Source organism: Stigmatopora nigra, chromosome 20 (assembly GCF_051989575.1).
Source record: "Stigmatopora nigra isolate UIUO_SnigA chromosome 20, RoL_Snig_1.1, whole genome shotgun sequence".
NCBI classification, from domain to species: Eukaryota; Metazoa; Chordata; class Actinopteri; order Syngnathiformes; family Syngnathidae; genus Stigmatopora; species Stigmatopora nigra.
In genome coordinates, this window is record NC_135527.1 from 3,189,721 (window position 1) to 3,208,993 (window position 19,273).

The 19,273-nt window shown below is 39.5% G+C and overlaps 1 protein-coding gene and 2 non-coding genes across 6 annotated transcripts; all 3 read left to right on the forward strand.

The window, feature by feature from the left end:
• The first annotated feature begins 4,634 nt into the window (after positions 1-4,634).
• trnae-uuc (transfer RNA glutamic acid (anticodon UUC)) lies at positions 4,635-4,706 on the forward strand. The gene has a single exon. It is a non-coding gene; the product is annotated as a tRNA-Glu (tRNA).
• Positions 4,707-9,559: 4,853 nt separating this feature from the next.
• Positions 9,560-18,200, forward strand: LOC144213361 (uncharacterized). Of its 4 annotated transcripts, none has more exons than XR_013329940.1 (6): positions 9,560-9,919; positions 11,996-15,871; positions 16,081-16,180; positions 16,622-16,862; positions 17,275-17,376; positions 17,455-18,200. XR_013329940.1 is itself a non-coding variant. In XM_077741788.1 (6 exons), the coding sequence occupies exons 2-6, from the start codon at positions 16,130-16,132 to the stop codon at positions 17,866-17,868; spliced, it is 735 nt and encodes a 244-aa protein (XP_077597914.1). In that variant the 5' UTR covers positions 12,503-12,588; positions 16,081-16,129; the 3' UTR covers positions 17,869-18,200. The 4 variants fall into 4 exon arrangements, 2 of the variants coding, with proteins under 2 accessions (XP_077597914.1, XP_077597912.1); XR_013329941.1 differs by having other exon boundaries at positions 11,996-12,588; XM_077741788.1 differs by lacking the exon at positions 9,560-9,919 and having other exon boundaries at positions 12,503-12,588; positions 16,622-16,734; positions 16,808-16,862.
• Positions 18,201-19,155: 955 nt separating this feature from the next.
• Positions 19,156-19,228, forward strand: trnaf-gaa (transfer RNA phenylalanine (anticodon GAA)). The gene has a single exon. It is a non-coding gene; the product is annotated as a tRNA-Phe (tRNA).
• The last annotated feature ends 45 nt before the right edge of the window (positions 19,229-19,273 follow it).

The window sequence follows — 19,273 nt, forward strand, 5'->3', positions numbered from 1 at the left end:
TGTCACCTGGTCAACTGGTGAGGAGTCTTTTAGGATAGAAGAGGATCTGGGCAGGGCCAGTGGAGGGGCGGACTCTGCAATCACCTCTTTATGGCCCCAATTAAAAGAGGAAGCAGAGCCACCTCAACAGCAAAAGAGGGAAGTTCAATCTCAAACCAAAAAGGAGGAAGATGTCACCTGGTTATCTGGTGAGCTTTTCAAGAGTGAAGATGATCTCGTAATGGATTTGGATGCAGATTTTCTGTCAAAGACATTTTCAAGTCGGACTTTTCAAGAATAGCTAGACATCATTAAGAATGGTCGGACAACTCCAAAGCTTGCAAGCCTGTCACAAACGGGAAAAGGGTTTGTTTGCCACATCCAGTTCACTAGCTACGAACAATACCCCAGGCTTCCAGCTCCGGAGGAACACTGCAAATTGTATTGCTGGGAGTGCTTATTATTTGCCACAGATTGAATTTGTGTTTGGGGCAACACTGGATTTGTAGATTTGACTTGCCTAACCAAGGCAGCAATGAGACACCAAAGCACTGCCGGACACTTACAAGAAACGGTGCTCTCCAAAACCTTTGGGGAAACCAGAGTGGAGTTACAGCTCAGCGAACAAATGCACAGGGAAACAGCTCCACAACAAAAAGGTGAAGAAAAATAGGGACATTTTAAAAAAACTGATTGACTGTCATTTTTTTGGGGTAAGCAGGAACATTCATTTCAGGGACACGATGAAAGTGCTGCATCCCCAAACAAAGGGAATTATGTAGAGCTTACTTTCATTGCTGAGAGAAACACAGATTTACAACCTGTCCACTAATACTATGTTAATGGGACGTCGATCAAAATACAAAATGACCTGATCACTGCTATTGCTGAAGTGATGAGCAAAGAGATCAAAAGGGAAGTTGATAAAGCACCGTTTGTCACTGTTATGGTGGATGAGACGACAGACGCGAGTAACGCTGTGCAGCTTGCACCGGTTCTGACTTATGTCACGGGCAGAGGTGTCAAGGAGCGGTTCGTCAGATTTGAAGATGTTACCAGTGGGAATCAAGCCAATGACTTTGCAGGTCTTATCATCCAATTTTTGGTGGAAAACGAATGTCTGTGGCACAGTGTTATGACGGTGCCGCGGTCATGTCTTCTGGGTTAAATGGAGTGCAGGCTAAAGTTATGGAGGGAGCACAGTTAGCTTCATTCATAGATTGCTATCCCCACTGGCTCAATTTAGTACTGACTCAGGGGGCCTAAAAGCTTAAAGAATGCAAGATATTATTTGCTCACCTGAATGGCTTTGCTGCATTTTTTTCAAAATCAAACCGACAGTTGCTGGAAGAAATCTGCCAGCGGCGTCTGCCTCGTGTGGCACCAACACGGTGGCAGTCTGCATCCAGAGTGGTCAATACGGTGTTTAAGAAGAGAGCTGCTCTAAAGGAACTTTTTTATCACATTCTGGAGCATCATAACAGTACGACGAGGAGTCTGTGCGGTGTGTTGATGGATTTAAAGCATGTCTGGATAATTTGAATTTTGTTTTTACTTCGCACAATAATTGGCATTTTTGAGCATTCAGATGTGCTTTGTTTCAATACTACAGAACATAAAACTTAACGCAAAGCCACGGAACACTTTTCGATCTTCCTCGGCTAAGAATGGAACTGACTGTAATGGAGTGGTGGTCCGTGCATTTTCTTGTAGGGCCTTCAACAAATCAATCCAACCCTCAAAAACAATTTCATGGCTATAAAACCTTGACTGCAGTTACAGCTGCGACACATAAAAAATAATCAATGCGGAGAGATTTCCCCGGGAAAAGACTGTGTTGGACGTCAATGGCGAAATGGCAAAAATTGCTCTAAGATGGGGTAAAATCCACTTCCTAGCAGGATTTAGTGATTAAATACAAACACTGGAGCTTTTCCAATATCAGAACCGGGCCCTCAATGGAAATATTATTTAGGAATATAGCCCTATTTTACTCAACAAAAATCCTTTTCAACTGTACACAATATTCATCCTCTTTTCTTTCTTCCTTCTTTTCTATTGCAATTGAAGCTAAGGATGAAGGACGAGCCTGTCCTGTCATATTTCTGGCATAGTCCGTCTTGAAAATGGCTTTAAATCAACACACCAATATATTTACTTCTGCAGCTCGCTCCAAATACACCTTGGTAGCTCTCATAGTTAGCGCACTGAAAGTGGCGGACCACCCTTTTGCTCGCTGTAACAGGCTTGCTAGGATTGAAGTTGAACGCCCTTTCTTAATGTCCATTTTTTTCTGGAAAAGTATGTCTGGAAAATAGCTTTGTGAGCAAATCTGCAAACAAATCCATTTGTTTTCCTCCGTCTGCCATTGTGGGTGGAGTTTACAATTTTGTGATCTATTGTGTTTTTTCAAAGGTTTTCTTGTGATTGAATGTTTGACCACACACTGGGCAGGGGAAAAGTTTTTTTTCCTGTGTGGATTTGTTCTGTGATGCTTTAAATTGGCTTTCCAAGTGAATTTGTAAATACAAACTGACAAAGAAAATATGTTTAACCTTCCTGGGTTCTTTTGTGTGATTTTAAGGTCTTTTGGCAACTGAATTTTTGACAACAGACTGAGCAGGAAAAAGGTTTTTCACCTATGTAGATTTTCAATATTATAAAAACATAGTTAATCATACCGCATGCCAGAAAGCTGTCACAAGCATACTACCCCTGTGCATCTTCCCAAATTAAAACTTTCTATAAATGTTACAAATGTATGCCGCACAATGTTTGCAGTTGTTTAAATATATAGATACCATTTAATCTGTTTAGTTAATCTGATAAGATTCATGTCAGAAACTGTATTGTAAAATAAGTTCAATATTAACATTTCGATATTGAAAAGGGGCCTATATTTACTTGCTTGAAATATGTGGAATTGTCTTTGTTTTTTGATTTACGATTTCTGCTGCTAAATCTCTGACGCCAAAACTTGGGGGTTATGCTTCTAAGTAGTGTGTTCATAAATTGCTTTGTTGTGATTTGGAAAAAAAGAATCATTTTCAATGTGAAATTGCCTATCACATTCAAATCTAATATTGTCGCGTATATTTTCATAGGTTAAAAAATGGATGAACCTAATACAGTGGAACCTCAGTTATTGCAGTTAATGGGACCGAGACCACCTGCGAAAACTGAAAATCCCCGAGGTAGCGGCACCCCTTCCAAAATGCTTTAAAAAGCGTATCCACGTGCACAAAAGCACCAACAAACTATATGCTGTTCATGCAGGTGTTTAATTCCACATCAGAATGCAGGTGCCACGTTGATGCATACAAACAGATCAAATACAGTATAGTAAAAAACTAAAATATGTTGTCTGTTTACAATAACAATTGAGGGTCTAGAACACTGTTCTTCCAAACAATTTACTTACGAACAACTAATTATCGTTATTCAACTTTCACAAACAAGCAAACACTACAATTAGCTAACACAATTAGCTAACATAGTAGTCCGCATGGAGGATCTTCCGTTTTTTTGCGCGTAAGAAACATCGTTATTGGGAGTTGTGAACGTTGTTTTTTTTTTTTGGTCGATGAAGATGCGCCTATAAACCGTCATGACGTCATCAATGCGATTGCTTAACTCGACGGCTCTTACCATGTTATCGTCCATTTCTTTGTCCTTTTTTGGAGGTCTTTGGCAGCATTGAAGAGATCCTGCAAATTATGCAAAGTAAGGCCACCTTCTTCAGCTTCCTCACCCTCGTCGGTGGCAGCCTCGTCTTCCTCCTCACTCGCCGATTTGGTCATTTCCTGTAGGTCCTCCTCTGTCAGTGGGTCCGTCATATCCGAGAAACTTTCAGTCTGTACCAACCGAGCCAGCCTGACAGCCTTATCAATGGCCGAGTGATGGATTTTGTTAGGCGTGAAACCCTCATAGTCTTGAGTGATTTTGTATGGCCACAATTTCTTCCAGCAGGAGATGAGTGTCTGTTCTTTCATGTCCTTTTGGGCATTCTGAATATTAGTCAGACACGTAGCTATGTTGTAGTCCTTCCAATAAGATTTGATGCTGAAGGTCTCGTCGGGCTCTTCAATGGAGGAGAGGAGACTCTCCATTGTCGACCAGATTGTCGGGCTACGCTCGCGTAGCTATTTCCTGCTCTCAACCTGTCCAATGAACTCACTTTTTCGTTAATGGTTTTAAGAGCGTTTGGGAGGCATCACTAAGGGCTTTACAAAACTTTTACACTCACTTGGCGAGAAGCGTACTGTATAGCACAAGATAAGCGTGGACTGAGAATGGGCATCGGGAGAAGCTTGGGCTACTGTAGTGAATGGGCCAATGGGGAGTCGAGTAGTTCAGTGAGTATTCAGCTGGCCAATCAGCTTGCGTTTATGCCCGTGATGCTTTGCGCATACGTGCATTCTTTGTTTTACAATTTTCTAATTGAATATTTGTTTTCAAATTTTGTAAATTAACGTAATTTCTAATTTTAATTTAATATTTTTCATTATTTATTTATTTTTACATTTAAAAAAAAACTTGAAGCTCTGAAGCCGCGATGGGTGAACCGCGAAGTAGCGAGATCCCATTATAATTTCATGAGTCCATCATCCAAACTGCATGCTTCTACTTGATCTCGATCAGCTTCGGATGATGTATCCCATATGGTCTAGCGGTCAGGATTCCTGGTTTTCACCCAGGTGGCCCGGGTTTGACTCCCGGTATGGGAAACCTAGTGCTATGTGGATGGACTGAGAGCTTTTGACTTTCTATCATTTCCAGAAACAAATCCCACAAGCCTTTCCCACTTCTAGCCGAGTAGATGTCTATTGCAAATGATGTGGTAATTTAATGAGTCTGTCATCAAAGCTTTATACTTCTTATTAAATATCCCATATGGTCTAGGGGTCAGGATTCCTAGTTTTCACCTAGGTAGTCCGGGTTCAACTCCAGGTATGGGAAACTTTGAATTAGATGTCTGGAATCAGAAATATTGGACCACTATACCTTCCAGAAACTAACCCCAATTATTCGCCATAAGGCGAGGTAGAACAACCATCTAAAACTAATGACAACTTTTAGGGTCGGCAGACTCGAAGTGAGGAGGTGAGTGAGCAGATCCGTAGTCGACTGTTAAAACTGGAGAAGGAGAACCAAAGTCTTCTCCAGACTGTGGAAGAGCTCAGAGTGGTCCATATTCACAATAGCATGCAGTCCCACAAACATACTCACTACAGTGAAAAGGATGATGACCAACAGTCACTTTTATGTAGTGGCTGGAAGTTATTGATAAAGGAAAACATGCCATTTACACAGCCAGTGAAACAGCAGATATTTAATACCTTGCCGTCTGGAGTTTTCATGAGCATCCGCTCACAGAAGAGGATGTGAAGCAACGAATTCGCAAGACTGTTCAGAATAACCAACAAGTGGAGAGACATTTGGAATGTAATGGTGTCGAGACGACATTTGATTTTGTGGGGGAAAGTGTTACATGCTAAAGTGTTTAAGTTATGAATGATAGTTGTACATGCTAAAGTGTTTAAGTAATTAATGATAGAGTGTGACATGCTGAAGTGTTTCAGTTATCAATTATTGCATGTTGGGGATTACAACTAGTTTTGGATTGGATGTTTATCAGTGTTCGATTATTGATTCCTTGATCCAAATAGCAAGAGTGACATAGTAAAGCCTGAATCGGTATTTGACTATTGATGTCTAGGTGCATATAGCTTGGCAAACACAGGAGATGTTCCTCATTACAGTAAAAGTTGGATTGAGGACAACAACTAATCACTGTGATTATTTCTCCCTTTGTGTCAAGCAATAAGAAAATGCATGGGTGTAACAATTCCAATGATTACAAATCTATAATTGCTTAACAATATTTAATTCCTTTAATTGTTGGTCATTTGCTTCAAATATTACCCATGAAAAGTGACAGCTGATTACATCAACATTAAGTAAAAAGTATATTCTAGATTTGTATCCCTACAGACCAGATTTTTCCACAGTATCAAAGTAATAAACAAAGACAAGTAGACTCTAGACTTGGCAAATAATGTGTCAACTGCGGGGGAAGCGCTTTGTTGCGGCGGCTGCTGATTATATTGGAATGAAACATGTGGGCCGTGGGGCGGCCGATTTGTACAAGCGACTAAAATATTTTTTGGGCCCCTTCCATGAAGACGTTACAATAATTGGCCTTGGGGGTCCTAAAGCAAAAATGGTGTTTGCTATGATATTGTTGTGCTTGCAGTATATTTTTGATTATGGGGTCTTGGCAAAACATTGTGATATAGTTGGATATCGGATGAGGAATTAATTTAGCTTATTAATGAAAGTCCTCTCTAAAATGTGTTATATACAGGGAAAAAAGAGATGACATTTCAATTCATTTGGGACCTCGCTGGGGAGGAATAAAAGACTAAACAAAACAAAAAGATAAGAACGCTGATTTCGCAGCGAGCGTCAAGGTCACAGGTAGCGGCTAAAGCATTTCATAATAAGAGCAAAACATGGTCTGCAAGAAATGCAGGGTTATGCAAATGCTTTCACATTCATTTTTCGGGTTTTAAACAGAAATGTATATTAAGGTGATAGAAAATCTGTTTAGTAAAAGGTTGATTTGGTAAAAGCTTTGGATTTGGGAATTCAGCAAAATGGCCATTTTTGAGCAATTGTGGGTTTCAAAGGGCTCTTAATTAAAGAAAACTAGCCTTTGGAGGATAAAAGAATATTAATACTATTTTTGAATGGTTGGATTGTTCAAAATACTTTAACGTAGGGGGTTGGCTGGCTAAAAGAAAAGAAAAGAAAACAAAAATGTATATTATGGTATTTTGGTGACCATTTTTAGGTCTTTTATTAAACATTGAAAATTGTAATTAGGAAATGCCTAGCAAGAGGTTGATTTCTCGGATTTAATTGTTGTAGATTTTTATTGTGGTAACAGAGAGCTATATGAAATGACTCTTATCTTAAGTAAACATCGTATCAGGTGATTTGCAAGGTATATCTTAGGTATTGAGAGTTATTTGGTTGTTAATAATATCAAACAGCGAATTTAACAATGCAATCACAATCGAGCCTGAAAACTGAGTGCAGCACAGTAGAGAGTGAGAACATTGGAGAGACCCTTCAATGGTCTCAAGAACATAATCACTTCAACAAACTTCTTGTGTTCACAATTCTTTTTAATGTGGGTTCAAATTACCGTGGTACCTTGAGAAACGACCTTAATGCGTTCAGGGACTGAGCCCGTCGAAATGAACTACCGTATTTTCACGACTATGAGAGTGGTTATCACGTTGGCGTTACAGTTCCGAGGTCATGGGTTAAAAATACACACAAGAACTCATACAGGTGAAAAAACATAGTCAGGACGAATGTTTTCAATGGACGTTTTCAACTTTTAGTACTATGCGTGTGATTTTATCTAATACAAGAGTGTTGGAGTGTGGGAGAATTTGGAATTTTGCTGGATGTTCAAATACTTATATTGAACTCACTGAATTAGCTTACAAAGACACAATAGGATGTTTTTTGTATTGAAAGAAACTTTCATCATGGCCAATAATAGATGTACGGATACTGTGCTGTCTAAATTAAAAATGTGTTATTTCTCTTTGAAGCACACTTTTGATAAACTATAAAGCCATAGATGTCCCACCCAAAACATGGCCCAAACACAAAACTTTACCTCAATCAAAAAATCAGTTTTAAACAGTGGGAAATAGTGCTTGAGTGCATTTATTATAATGTTAGCTATCACTTTGCATTCAAACACATTTTTTCTTTGATTGAATTAGTTTTGTTAATTATAGTTAGGTTATTTTTGAGTTGTTCAAATGCACAACACTATTTTGATTGAGGAATTTTGTTAATGAATATTAAGACAATAATTATACAAATAGAATCACAAATGTGCCTCCTTTAATTTTGTTTAACAATATACTCACAATTAAAAAATAATCCAGAATTATCAGAGAAGAGTTATTTTTTCAATGAACTGGTTCCTTTTAATTCTGCTGGGCAAAATACCCCCCACCTACTACTTAATGTATAGCAACTAGCACCCTAGTAGGCTACTGTATCACTATCTTTGCACTGATGGTGAATGACTGTTGAAGGAAGAGCACTCTGTCTTCCTTCTCGGGTTCGATTAATTTTGGATGTGGAAGATGTTGGGTGTCCAAATACAGGCTGGAGGCGATGAACATTGACTTCAAAGGTTTGATTGCAAAATATTCTGGGCACAGGTGAACCACACGCAATGCTGTCGTCCACAAATGTGCTGAGACAGACAAATTTCATTCCCCTACTTCATACAGTAAGTAATTTATTATAAACCAGCAAATAGAAGATAACGACAATGTTGCAAGTCTTCAAGGATAAGCCATTTGTTATGAACTGGCAAATAGAAGATAATGACAATGTGTTCAAGGACACATCTGGCTCCAGGACAGAGCTCTACTAAGGAGAAGCTTGAGACTCATGGAGTCATGACTAGAAACAGGCAAAATACACATTTCAATATGAGACCCACTTCATGACCCAGCTATTTGCAAAGCCCCTCTTTTTAGGCAATGAATCGAATATTTGTCCCAATATCAGTGGTGTGCCGTCAGGGCCTTCAAGGCCTTCTCTGCTGGCCTAAGGAATATCTGAATCACAGACCGATGTTAATTATATTTTGCTTATGAAAAATATATATACATACCTGTCAACTGGTACGTTCTCGCCGTAATTGGTACAACTGAAAGCCCATTTTTATATTGGTACGCTGTACACATGAAAATGGTACGCTAAACGGTGATTTTGAGAAAAAAAAATAAATTAAGGCACTTTCTAGCCATTTTTCACCATCCGCCATTGTTTCTTCCCGGAAACGCATGTCTGCCAAGTGATATATCATATATCACTTGAAACGAAAATGAAACGAAATGTTTATCATGATCTTTTTTTTTTAGCCAATCAGAGGCGCCGGTACATATAATATGTACCGGCGCCTCTGATTGGCTAAAAAAAAAAGATCATGATAAACATTTCGTTTCATTTTGGAACTTTGAAAGCAATAAACACATAAACATACATTTTCTACTTGTTGTTCGTGATTTTTTACAAAAAAGTAAAGTGGTAAGATTTTCCATGTATTTATACATATATGTAAGGGCGAAAACAAAATTTGGTAAGATCACAAATGGTTCGAGGTTGACAGGTATGTATATATATACACATACCCACACACACATTCACACCCCACCCCCACGCACGCACACACACACACACACACGCACACACACACACACACACGCACACACACACACATACATTTGTTAACTGGTAAATCATGTGAAATAAAAGTGATTATTTCGTTTTGCCTGACACGATCAAAATAATTCCACACTGAGGAAAACTTCTCAGAGCGAGCCATAATTACGCCAAAGTCCGTCCAACAGACCCACGACACTTTGATACAGTTTATTTCTTTAAACTATTATCACACTTTTGCCAAACGATACATTTCTTGTCCTTGTCACGTGATTCTTTCTTAAAGCTTTACACGCCCCACTATGGGCTTTCTCTCTTGAGCCATCGGCACAGAGCTGACGCACCAGTGTCGCTCGTTCCATCACTATCTATCAACAAACCTGCTTTAGCTTATCCCAGCTAGCAGCTATCAAAGAAACAAGTCGCTGACTAGCATATTTATAATCTAGCTTTATTTAGCTAGAAGCTATCAAAGGAATAAGTCGACGAAGAGGTCGTTTTAGGTTTACTGGCTCTTTTAGCTCATCATAGCTAGCAGCTATGTCGGCAACAACACAACGGTCAAAGCTCCAGGGGGAACTTTTTGAGGTCAAAAAGGTGTATTCAACTCACGAGCAATCGACGGTTTGCTACATAACGCAAGAAAAAGTTGTTCTTCATAGACTAGAAGGTGGGTTCACATTTTTCCCCATATATTCCTTCAAATGTATTCTATTCACATGACACTATAGTAGCGTACGTGCGTTTTCAAGAAGTTGCAGTCGCACCATTCGAAGAAAGAAGTAATAAATTATTTCTATTTAAATGTAACCATTCTAAGAGGGAAATGATGAGTCTCGACGCGTGTTAATACTTACCAACGGCATTAAACAGTAGCTTTCCAATTGCATCCTTATCACAAACAATGTATTTTTCAAATTACGCAAAGCGTGAGCGCCCACCAGAGGCGTTCAAGAGTAAATCCTGCTACTCGCCCTCCATTTTTGGCTACATGCTTGAGGGACATAACACTTATTTACATGCTTTAAATTGAAAATAAAAAAATATATAGATGTAGATGTACTAAACAACAACGAGAGCAGCGTTCAAAGAATGGTGTCAAAGTTGTGGCCCGATGGCCAAGCCTGGCCCACTACCACTCTGTGGTGCGGTCCGCAAAAGTACCTCATATTTAATGCTGAATTTCAAATGCAGCTTATACATGAATAGAATATTAACTATCACCAGAGATCAGCCAAGTGCCAGAAAATTGTCTGGAAATGCACCATCTACCCAGTTGAGGTTTGCTGTCTAGGCTACGTTGGGCTTCTCCCACTGTTTTTAATCCCAACATTCATTCATTCATTCATTTTATGATATGCCAAATCTTGTATAGGGGTGCTGCCTATCCCAGCTGCCTTTGTGCCAGAGGCGAGGAACACCCTGAATCGGTGGCCAGCCAATCGCAGAGCACGAGGAGCAAAATAACCATTCACGCTCACACTCGTACCTAGGGGCAATGTACAGTGTTCAATCAGACCCTACCTCTATTTCAGTCTCATTAACCCCCCCCCCCAAAAAATAGATCCACTACTGAATAAAAGATAATGCTTCTTTTAATGCCTCTCCTTTGGCGAAATCAGTTTAACTATGTTAAAATCTAAAACATAAAAAGGAATGTTTACAATGAAAAGGCTCCCAAAAAGATTTGACAAATTTTAAGGCGCTACATCACCAGTGAAGAAACTTTAATGACCAATTGTCCCTCACTTTGAAAAATGCACCTATAAACAGTTTTCAACTCATGGTGCTGTTGATTAAAATACTACAGTAGTTAGTACTGGTCACCGGTCTTTTGGTCACCGGTCTTTTGGTCACCGGTCTTTTGGTCACTGGTCTTTTGGTCGCTGGTCTTTTGGTCACCAGTCTTTTGGTCGCCGGTCTTTTGCTCGCAGTTAGGGTTATGGTTGTCAAATGTACCGTATTTTCATGACTATAAGGCGCACCACATTATAAGCCCTCAATGAATGACATTTTTCCATATATAAGGTGCACAGTATTATAAGGTGCACTGTAATATAAGGCGCACTGTATTATAAGGCGCACTGTATTATAAGGCGCACTGTATTATAAGGCGCACTGTATTATAAGGCGCACTGTCTATTTTGGAGTTATTTAAGACTTAAGTGTGCCTTATAGTCGTGAAAATACTGTAATTGCTATTGACTTCCAGGAAAGAAGCACTCACTACACAGTCACCTCTAGAGCCAGTCATTGTTGATGTTTTGGATTTTTTTGTATAAAATCTTGCAGTGGGGGGGAGCTATATGATGGAAGATTTTGTAAACTAAGATGGCATCTGCATATTTAACAGTATTGTTTCAGTTCAGGCGTTTGTGGTTTTTTAATATCCGACAGTGGTGGTTTTTCGTTTTTGGTTTTCTTTTTTTTCCATATATAAGGCGCACTGGATTATAAGGCGCGCTGTCTAATTTGGGGAAAATGTAAGACTTTTAAGTGTGCCTTATAGTCGTGAAAATACGGTACTTGGATATTAAACACTAACCTTAACCCTAACGGCAACCAAAAGACCGGCGACCAACGGGGACCAAAAGAACTGCGACCAAACGTCCGGTCACGGTAAGTACTGCATTGTGACAAAATGACTGTATGGCGCCCTCTTCCATTGGTTTCATTTCTGTGAACAAGAAATTCAGTCATTTTATAATTAGAAAATGGTTAATCAATTATCTTTGTGTCTTTGCAGGTTTCAGAAATGATCTTAGTGCTGATGGGCAGGAGTCTGTTGGCCTTGAAGGGGAAGTTGAGCTCCCCCAAATCAAAGAGGAGGAGCTAGAGTTCCCTCAACAACACTTGAGAGACGAGCAACATCCAATCAAAAGGGAGGAAGATCATTTCACCTGGTCACTTGGTGAGTTCGTGAAGAGGAAAGATGTTCTGGGCGTGGCAAGTGGAGGGGCGGAACCTGCAAACACCAAAACATGGCCCCGAATTAAACAAGAGGAGCAAGAGTTCCCTCAAAAACAAATAGGAGAGCAACTTCCAATCAAAAAGGAGGAAGATCATTTCACCTGGTCACCAAGTGAGTCCGTGAAAAGGGATTATCTGGGTGTGGCCAGCGAAGGGGCAGATTCTGCAAACGCCTCAGCATGGCCCCAAATTAAAGAGAAGCCAGAGTTCCCTCAACAGTGCAAAAGAGAAGACCAACCTCCAATCAAAAACGAATGTGTCAAATGTTCAACTGGGGAATCTTTCAAGAGTGAAGATGATCTGGGCCTGGCCAACAGAGGGGTGGAGCTTCTGAACGGCAGCTCAACAGAAGGATGGCGAGCAGAAAATGTAATTTCTCCTTTATCAGAGGGCAACAAATTGCTTGATGATGATGATGATGAAGATGTTATGAAAAATCCCAGCGGTAACAAACTCTGCAAATGCTTTCAGTGTGGGAAAACCTTTGGGAAAAAGTCTTCTTTGAAAATACACACAAGAACCCACACGGGTGAAAAACCATTTTCATGCTCAGTTTGTGGTCAAAGATTCACACGGGAGGAATACTTAATTAGTCATGCAAGAATACACACAGGTGAAAAACCATTTTCGTGTTCAGTTTGTGGTCAAGGATTCACAAAGAAGGGAAACTTAATTATCCATGCAAGGACACATACTGGTGAAAAACCATTTTCATGTTCAGTTTGTGGTCAAGGATTCACAAAGAAGGGAAACTTAATTATCCATGCAAGGACACATACTGGTGAAAAACCATTTTCATGTTCAGTTTGTGGTCGGACATTTGCACGGAAGGATAAATTAGGAAGACACACAACAACCCACACTGGTGAAAAACCATTTTCATGTTCAGTTTGCAGTAAAGCCTTTTCTAAAAAAGACAACTTAAAAACCCACACAAGAACCCACACAGGGGAAAAACCATTTTCATGTTCAGTTTGTGGTCAAAGATTCACAGTGAAGGCAAGCTTAATTAGCCATGCAAGAATACACACAGGTGAAAAACCATTTGCGTGCTCGGTTTGTGGTCAAAGATTCACAGAGAAGGGAGGCTTAAAAGTACACACAAGAATCCACACTGGTGAAAAACCATTTTCATGTTCAGTATGCAGTAAAGCCTTTAATACAAAGGAAAACTTGAAAATCCACGTAAGAACCCACACTGGTGAGAAACCATTTTCGTGTTCAGTTTGTGGTCAAAGATTCACAGGGAAGGGAAACTTATTTAAACATGCAAGAACACACACAGGTGAAAAGCCATTGTCGTGTTCAGTTTGCGGTAAAGCCTTTTCTCAAAATGGAGACTTACAAAGACACACAAGAACCCACACTGGCGAAAAACCATTTGCGTGCTCAGTTTGTGGTCAAAGATTCACAGAGAAGGGAAGCTTAAAAGTACACACAAGAATCCACACTGGTGAAAAACCATTTTCATGTTCAGTATGCAGTATAGCCTTTTATAAAAATGAAAACTTGAAAATCCACGTAAGAACCCACACTGGTGAGAAACCATTTTCGTGTTCAGTTTGTGGTCAAAGATTCACAGGGAAGGCAAACTTATTTAAACATGTAAGAACACACACAGGTTAAAAGCCATTTTCGTGTTCAGATTGCGGTAAAGCCTTTTCTCAAAATGGAGATTAACAAAGACACAAGAACCCACACTGGTGGAAAACTATTTTCCTGCTCAGTTTGTGGTCGAACATTTTCCCAACGGAGAAGCTTAATAGAACACTTAAGAACCCACACTGGAGAATAATGTTTTCCTGCTCAGTCTGTGGCCACTGATTCGCTACAACAGTCTAATTAAAAAACTACACAATTGGGAAAAACCTGAAAAGAATACTTAACCCGCACAGGAGAAAAGTCCTTTTTTTTTTTGCTCAATTTGTGGCAGGAACAATGTTCCCTCTAAGCTGAGCGCGTGCGCAATTGTGCACTACTAAGCAGTAAATAAAATCATACCTTTTTTTACTCCTTTCCCCACGATGGCGCCGTTTACGGGGCAGCCAGTGGCAGTAGCTCTGTCCACTCTTGTTTTTTGTGTTTTACAGCCAACTCTAGGATCAATATGAGTAAATGATACATGCTGCTGTTCATACTTGTTGCTTGCATGCTTTCTTTTTGTAATGAGGGAAATGGGTTATTTTGAAAAATACTGCTTTAAATTTAAGAGGGGGGTGATGTGTACTCCAACCTATTACGCGCATGCGTACTTTGGTGTCTGTATTGTTGCACACTTGGTTCTAATTAAAAGACGTAAACGGATGACTGTGTCCTGGCTCTCTTCTTCAATACAGTACAGGCACGTTTAAAAAAGTAATTGCAGAGGCTAAATTTGAACCAAAAAAACGATAAATAGTCCCTCTGCTTTGAACAATTTACCTGTACACGATGATTAATTTAATATTAATCTTGATGCGTTCACTGTTTAAGTTCGAAATTTTGAATTTTTGCAGTTAATGACTGCGTTTAGCACAAGGCAATATGCCAAATGTTGTTTTTGACTTGACAAAACAAAAGCTTAGCTGAAATGGCAGTTTTTACAAAAAAAGATGTGCTGCCTGAAAACACCAATATTATCCGTCGCAATAAAATAAAAATGTCTCAATGACTTTGCACGAAGCATTATAACAACGACCGGTTTAGTAAAAGCTTTTAGCCTCCTTTCCAATCTTAACAGACTTCATTTCATAAGTTTCAGTCATGTTTTTTCATCACACGCATTCCAAAATTACATAAACGACAACAGACGGAAAGGACTCTTTCATTCGGTCGGTGGCGAAACTAATTCAAAGTTGAATCCAACTTACTTCTAAGCATTTTCAGTGTTTCCAAAAAGTTCAGATGGGTCGATGACGTCCAACTGCAGAGAGTCTGACTTAATGACATCCTCTGGATGCTGCATATTTGCGCTGGTGACATCAAAGAGCAAAGAGCACCTGGTGATGTCTCTCTATGATCTACTTTTGGACCGTGGCCCCGCCTCTTGCGGACCCCCAGATATGATGGCGGCAATTTTAGCTGTTTATTTCTCTCCCAAATTCCATTAATTTTTTTTTATTAGTTTCATTGAATAATTCATTTACAGTAAGATTCAAGTGCCAGTGGCCTGTAAAATGATGCAGACAGAGCAAGTGGAAGAGAACTTGCAATACAGACACTATATCAAAATAATGTTTTGGTTTTTATAACAATATTGTAATAATAAGGATAATCTGCTTAACAAATGATGACCACAACACCCTCAACAAAGTTTGTGGCAAAGTAACTATAAAACCAAAACGATTTCAGGATGGAACTGGATTGGACGCTTACCGATGACAATGGCAGGCAATAAATTAAATGCCATTACCTATTTAATGCAACCTTACATGTTATTGGAGCCGTAACATAAGTAATTTTCTGTTTTGAATCATTAAAATGCCTTTTCTCTTTCATCTCATTACATCACAGAAGGGTGGTCCTTTGACTCTTTCATCTTCAACAACATCACAGACTGGAGCCACACATATATATATAATTGTGAGGATGGGTTTACATAGAATTTACCTGAATCAGTTCAGAAAGACCGCTTGCTTAATAATCCAGCAATGGAAGCTCTATCTTTCATAAGGTAGGTAAAAACTAGAAATGTCATTTTTTGCAAGATTATTATTTTTATTTGATCATTGGACATTCTAAACTGGAAAATTGTAACCATTAATGATAGTCTGCTTGTATCTCATGATCTGCTCTTTATAAATGGTTCTTTTTGATCTTGCATTATCCTCAAATTCCCAAAGACGCTGTGTGTTTACATTGTATAACTGTTTTGTTTTCTAGTGCGCACTTTAATGTCAGTGTTTACTGTGCAATTGAAGAACTCCTCCAGATGCAACCCACTTCTTTGTCAGAGCGGGAGCAGCACATGTACAATGTCGAGGCAAGTCATGCCGAATGGAATCAATATGGCTTGCTTATACTCCGTTTAAGTGGAGCATATCAAGATAGTGTTACGGGGGGGGGGAAGTGAACCCAGGTGCAGAGTCGCCGAAGCAAATGGAAAGGAGGAGGCAGATATGTTGCTCTTGATGCTCGATTTAATAAACGGGGTAACATAACATAAACAACTAAGCTTGATCACTTATTACAAACGAAAAGAAACATGCAGCGTGGCGTGGCGTCAATGTGAACGGCATGACTACGAGGAAACACAGGGAATGAAACCAGACGATCCGACAGCGTTCATAGAAAACCATAATCCTTAAATAGCATAAAAGAACCTAATCACGTAATTAGCCACAGCTGAAAATAATCGTGTCATCATGCCAGGAGGGGCAATCCAGCCACTCCTGACAGATAGTTTTGTTGTGTGCTCATGCAGAAAACCTACATGAGGCAATTTATGCTTTTGGAGAAAGAGAACAAGGTCCCATCCAAAATCTCAACTGAAACCATGAAGCAGTGGTTGCTGAGCAGAAGAAGCTTCCAGCATGAATGAGTACCAAAGGCTCATGTGAAAATACACATATGTACATGGAATAATCTAGTATGTATGCCCATCTTAAAGGTTCTGCAGCTTTGAAACCAAACTGCATCCTGAGATGTTCGCTCTTCTGCAGGAGGTGAGTTCAGAAAAACAGTGAGGATACTGAATCTGGAATTATTTAAATAGTGTGTGTTGTAATGCAATATTTCAATGTTTTTTTTTGGGAAGGATAACTAAATTCATGTGTAAGCATAAGATATTATGATATACCAAAGAATTTTGGCCATCGCGGGAGTTTATGTATGCAGTATAGCGACATTCAGGTCCCTTTCCATTCACTTGAACGCATCAGTGTGATGAGGAAGAATAGTTTTGAAATGAACTGATATTCCAATTGATGATGTACCATTTTGCATTTTCATATTCTAATTTTATACTCATATCTGCAGTTGAAAGAATAATATCGTACATGCTCATTTATTTGGGCCAAATTGAAATTGTCAGAACAGAAGTCATAACTTAACCTGGGACTGTGTTTATGCATGCAGGCCTGGATGAAGGCAAGGCGAATGTGCCTGAATCAGATACATGGGCAAGTCTGCAAGGATTTCACCCAAGAAGAACACCTTTCGCAATTGTTCAATAGAAAGGTAAGGAAATTATTGTCTTTACAAAATGACCCACGTGAGACAATTTGTAAACTCTCTTTGTTGTTTTGTTTTGCAAAGGTCACACTCGAAGGGCTCCGCAATTACCTTTCAATCGCCACCCCGCTAGCCAAAATGGACGTGAAGATATTTCTGCAAAATCTAAACCTGGCCCTTCAGAGATCTTTGAGCAGCACTGAGATGACTGAGACACAAAGACTGACACTGGACTCAGATTTCCACCGTGCCACAGCGCCCATTGTGGGCCGAATCCTCCAGTCGGCTCTCCGTTCTTTTTTTGCAAAGCTGAACACGACTGGGAATGAGGAGCCAATAACAGCAACATTTGAACAAAGATCCGAGTGCACCACTAAGGAGATTGCCAGTATGCTCACCGACGCTGTGCTTTCCATCCCGTGTGTCTGTCAACACATGACACGAGACAATGTGCTGGACACTTGCACTGCCATTGCTGAGGAAAAAGCTTTTCTCTAACGTTATTAAAACCTCTGCAAACTTTCAGTTGCTAAACTGGGATTGCACCTTGTTCACTGCACGGTTAAAAGTCAAGTTTGCTATTGGGGAAATGCTCAATAATGGCACTGATCGACTTCTTTTATTTTGAAGGTCAAGCTCAAATGATCTCCATGCACTAAAATGCTATGTTTATACTGTAAATATCAACATATATTGGTGTGTGTCAATCTAATATAAACATACATCTATAATTTTGTGTGTTTCTCAAATGTTCTTACACATCTACGGTTATGTACACTGTGCCCTAGTAACTAGCGTCCTAAAATAATAAACTTGTCATTTATTTCCGATCTCTAATGTCTTCCACTGTATTGGGACAATGAAAACAACTGCGAAGCAAGCGAATGACGCTCCACTTCACTGGATTAATGTGTTGAACACATATTTCATAGATAATACGCATCCAGTTAATAGTTCTCTTTAGAATCTTTGTCCCAATGTTGTCACCTACTGGAAGTTTATCTTTATAAAAAAAAAATTCTTGGAAAAACCTAGTTCTGGTGCTGCAGGTTTTGCTTGTTTAATTCTGGCAACACAAAATATTTTTAAATATTCTTAAACACGTTTCCCAAACATTTGAAACAAATATTGGTGCCTTAGTCTACGTATGTACTAATTCAGAGTCAGAAATGTTGCTAATTTGTTCAAGGAAACGCTTGAAACTAAGGGATTTTCACCCAGTAAAATTAAATATATACAGTGGTACCGCGACTTACGATCGTAATCCGTTCCGAGACTGTGTTCGTATGACAAGCATATCGTAATCAAGCGGACGTTTCCCATTGAAGTGAATTGAAAACAAATTAATTCGTTCCAACCCTTTGAAAAATTACCAAAAACAGTATATTGGATTGGAAAAAAGGTTTCATTTGTTCTAATTCGCCATATATTGACAAAGTAATGAATAATGAGTGGTTTAATAGTAATAAAATGTGTATAATGAATGTAAATTTAGACGCATTTCGCGGAGTGGAGAGACAATGACACACATGGAATAGGGGTTGGGGGCTGTTCGGCGGTCCTTCATGGGTTTGTGTAACGGTAATGCCTTCTCATCTGCCTCGATGAATGTCCACCTGAGCAGGAAATTTTGATTGTATCTCGGGCGAATTATTCGACCGAAATTTTCGCCGGAAGACAAAAATATCGTATGGTGAAGCGGTCGTATCACAAGGTTCGACTGTATTGTACTAGTAGGCCATGAGTCAATTTGAAGTCCAAGTTGATTCCTTTTTCTAACAATCAGCCGAAGTAGTTCAGTTGGGAGAGCGTTAGACTGAAGATCTGAAGGTCCCTGGTTCAATCCCGGGTTTCGGCAGCAAGTTGGATTTTGCAAACCCACCCTAAATCAACTGATTCCTTG

Coding starts and splice junctions, on each gene's coding strand:
- LOC144213361 (XM_077741786.1), top strand. CDS start 15,849: ATGGAAGCTCTATCTTTCATAAG. Junction 15,872..16,080: donor GAAGCTCTATCTTTCATAAG/GTAGGTAAAAAC, acceptor TTTGTTTTCTAG/TGCGCACTTTAATGTCAGTG. Junction 16,735..16,807: donor AGAAGAAGCTTCCAGCATGA/ATGAGTACCAAA, acceptor CCCATCTTAAAG/GTTCTGCAGCTTTGAAACCA.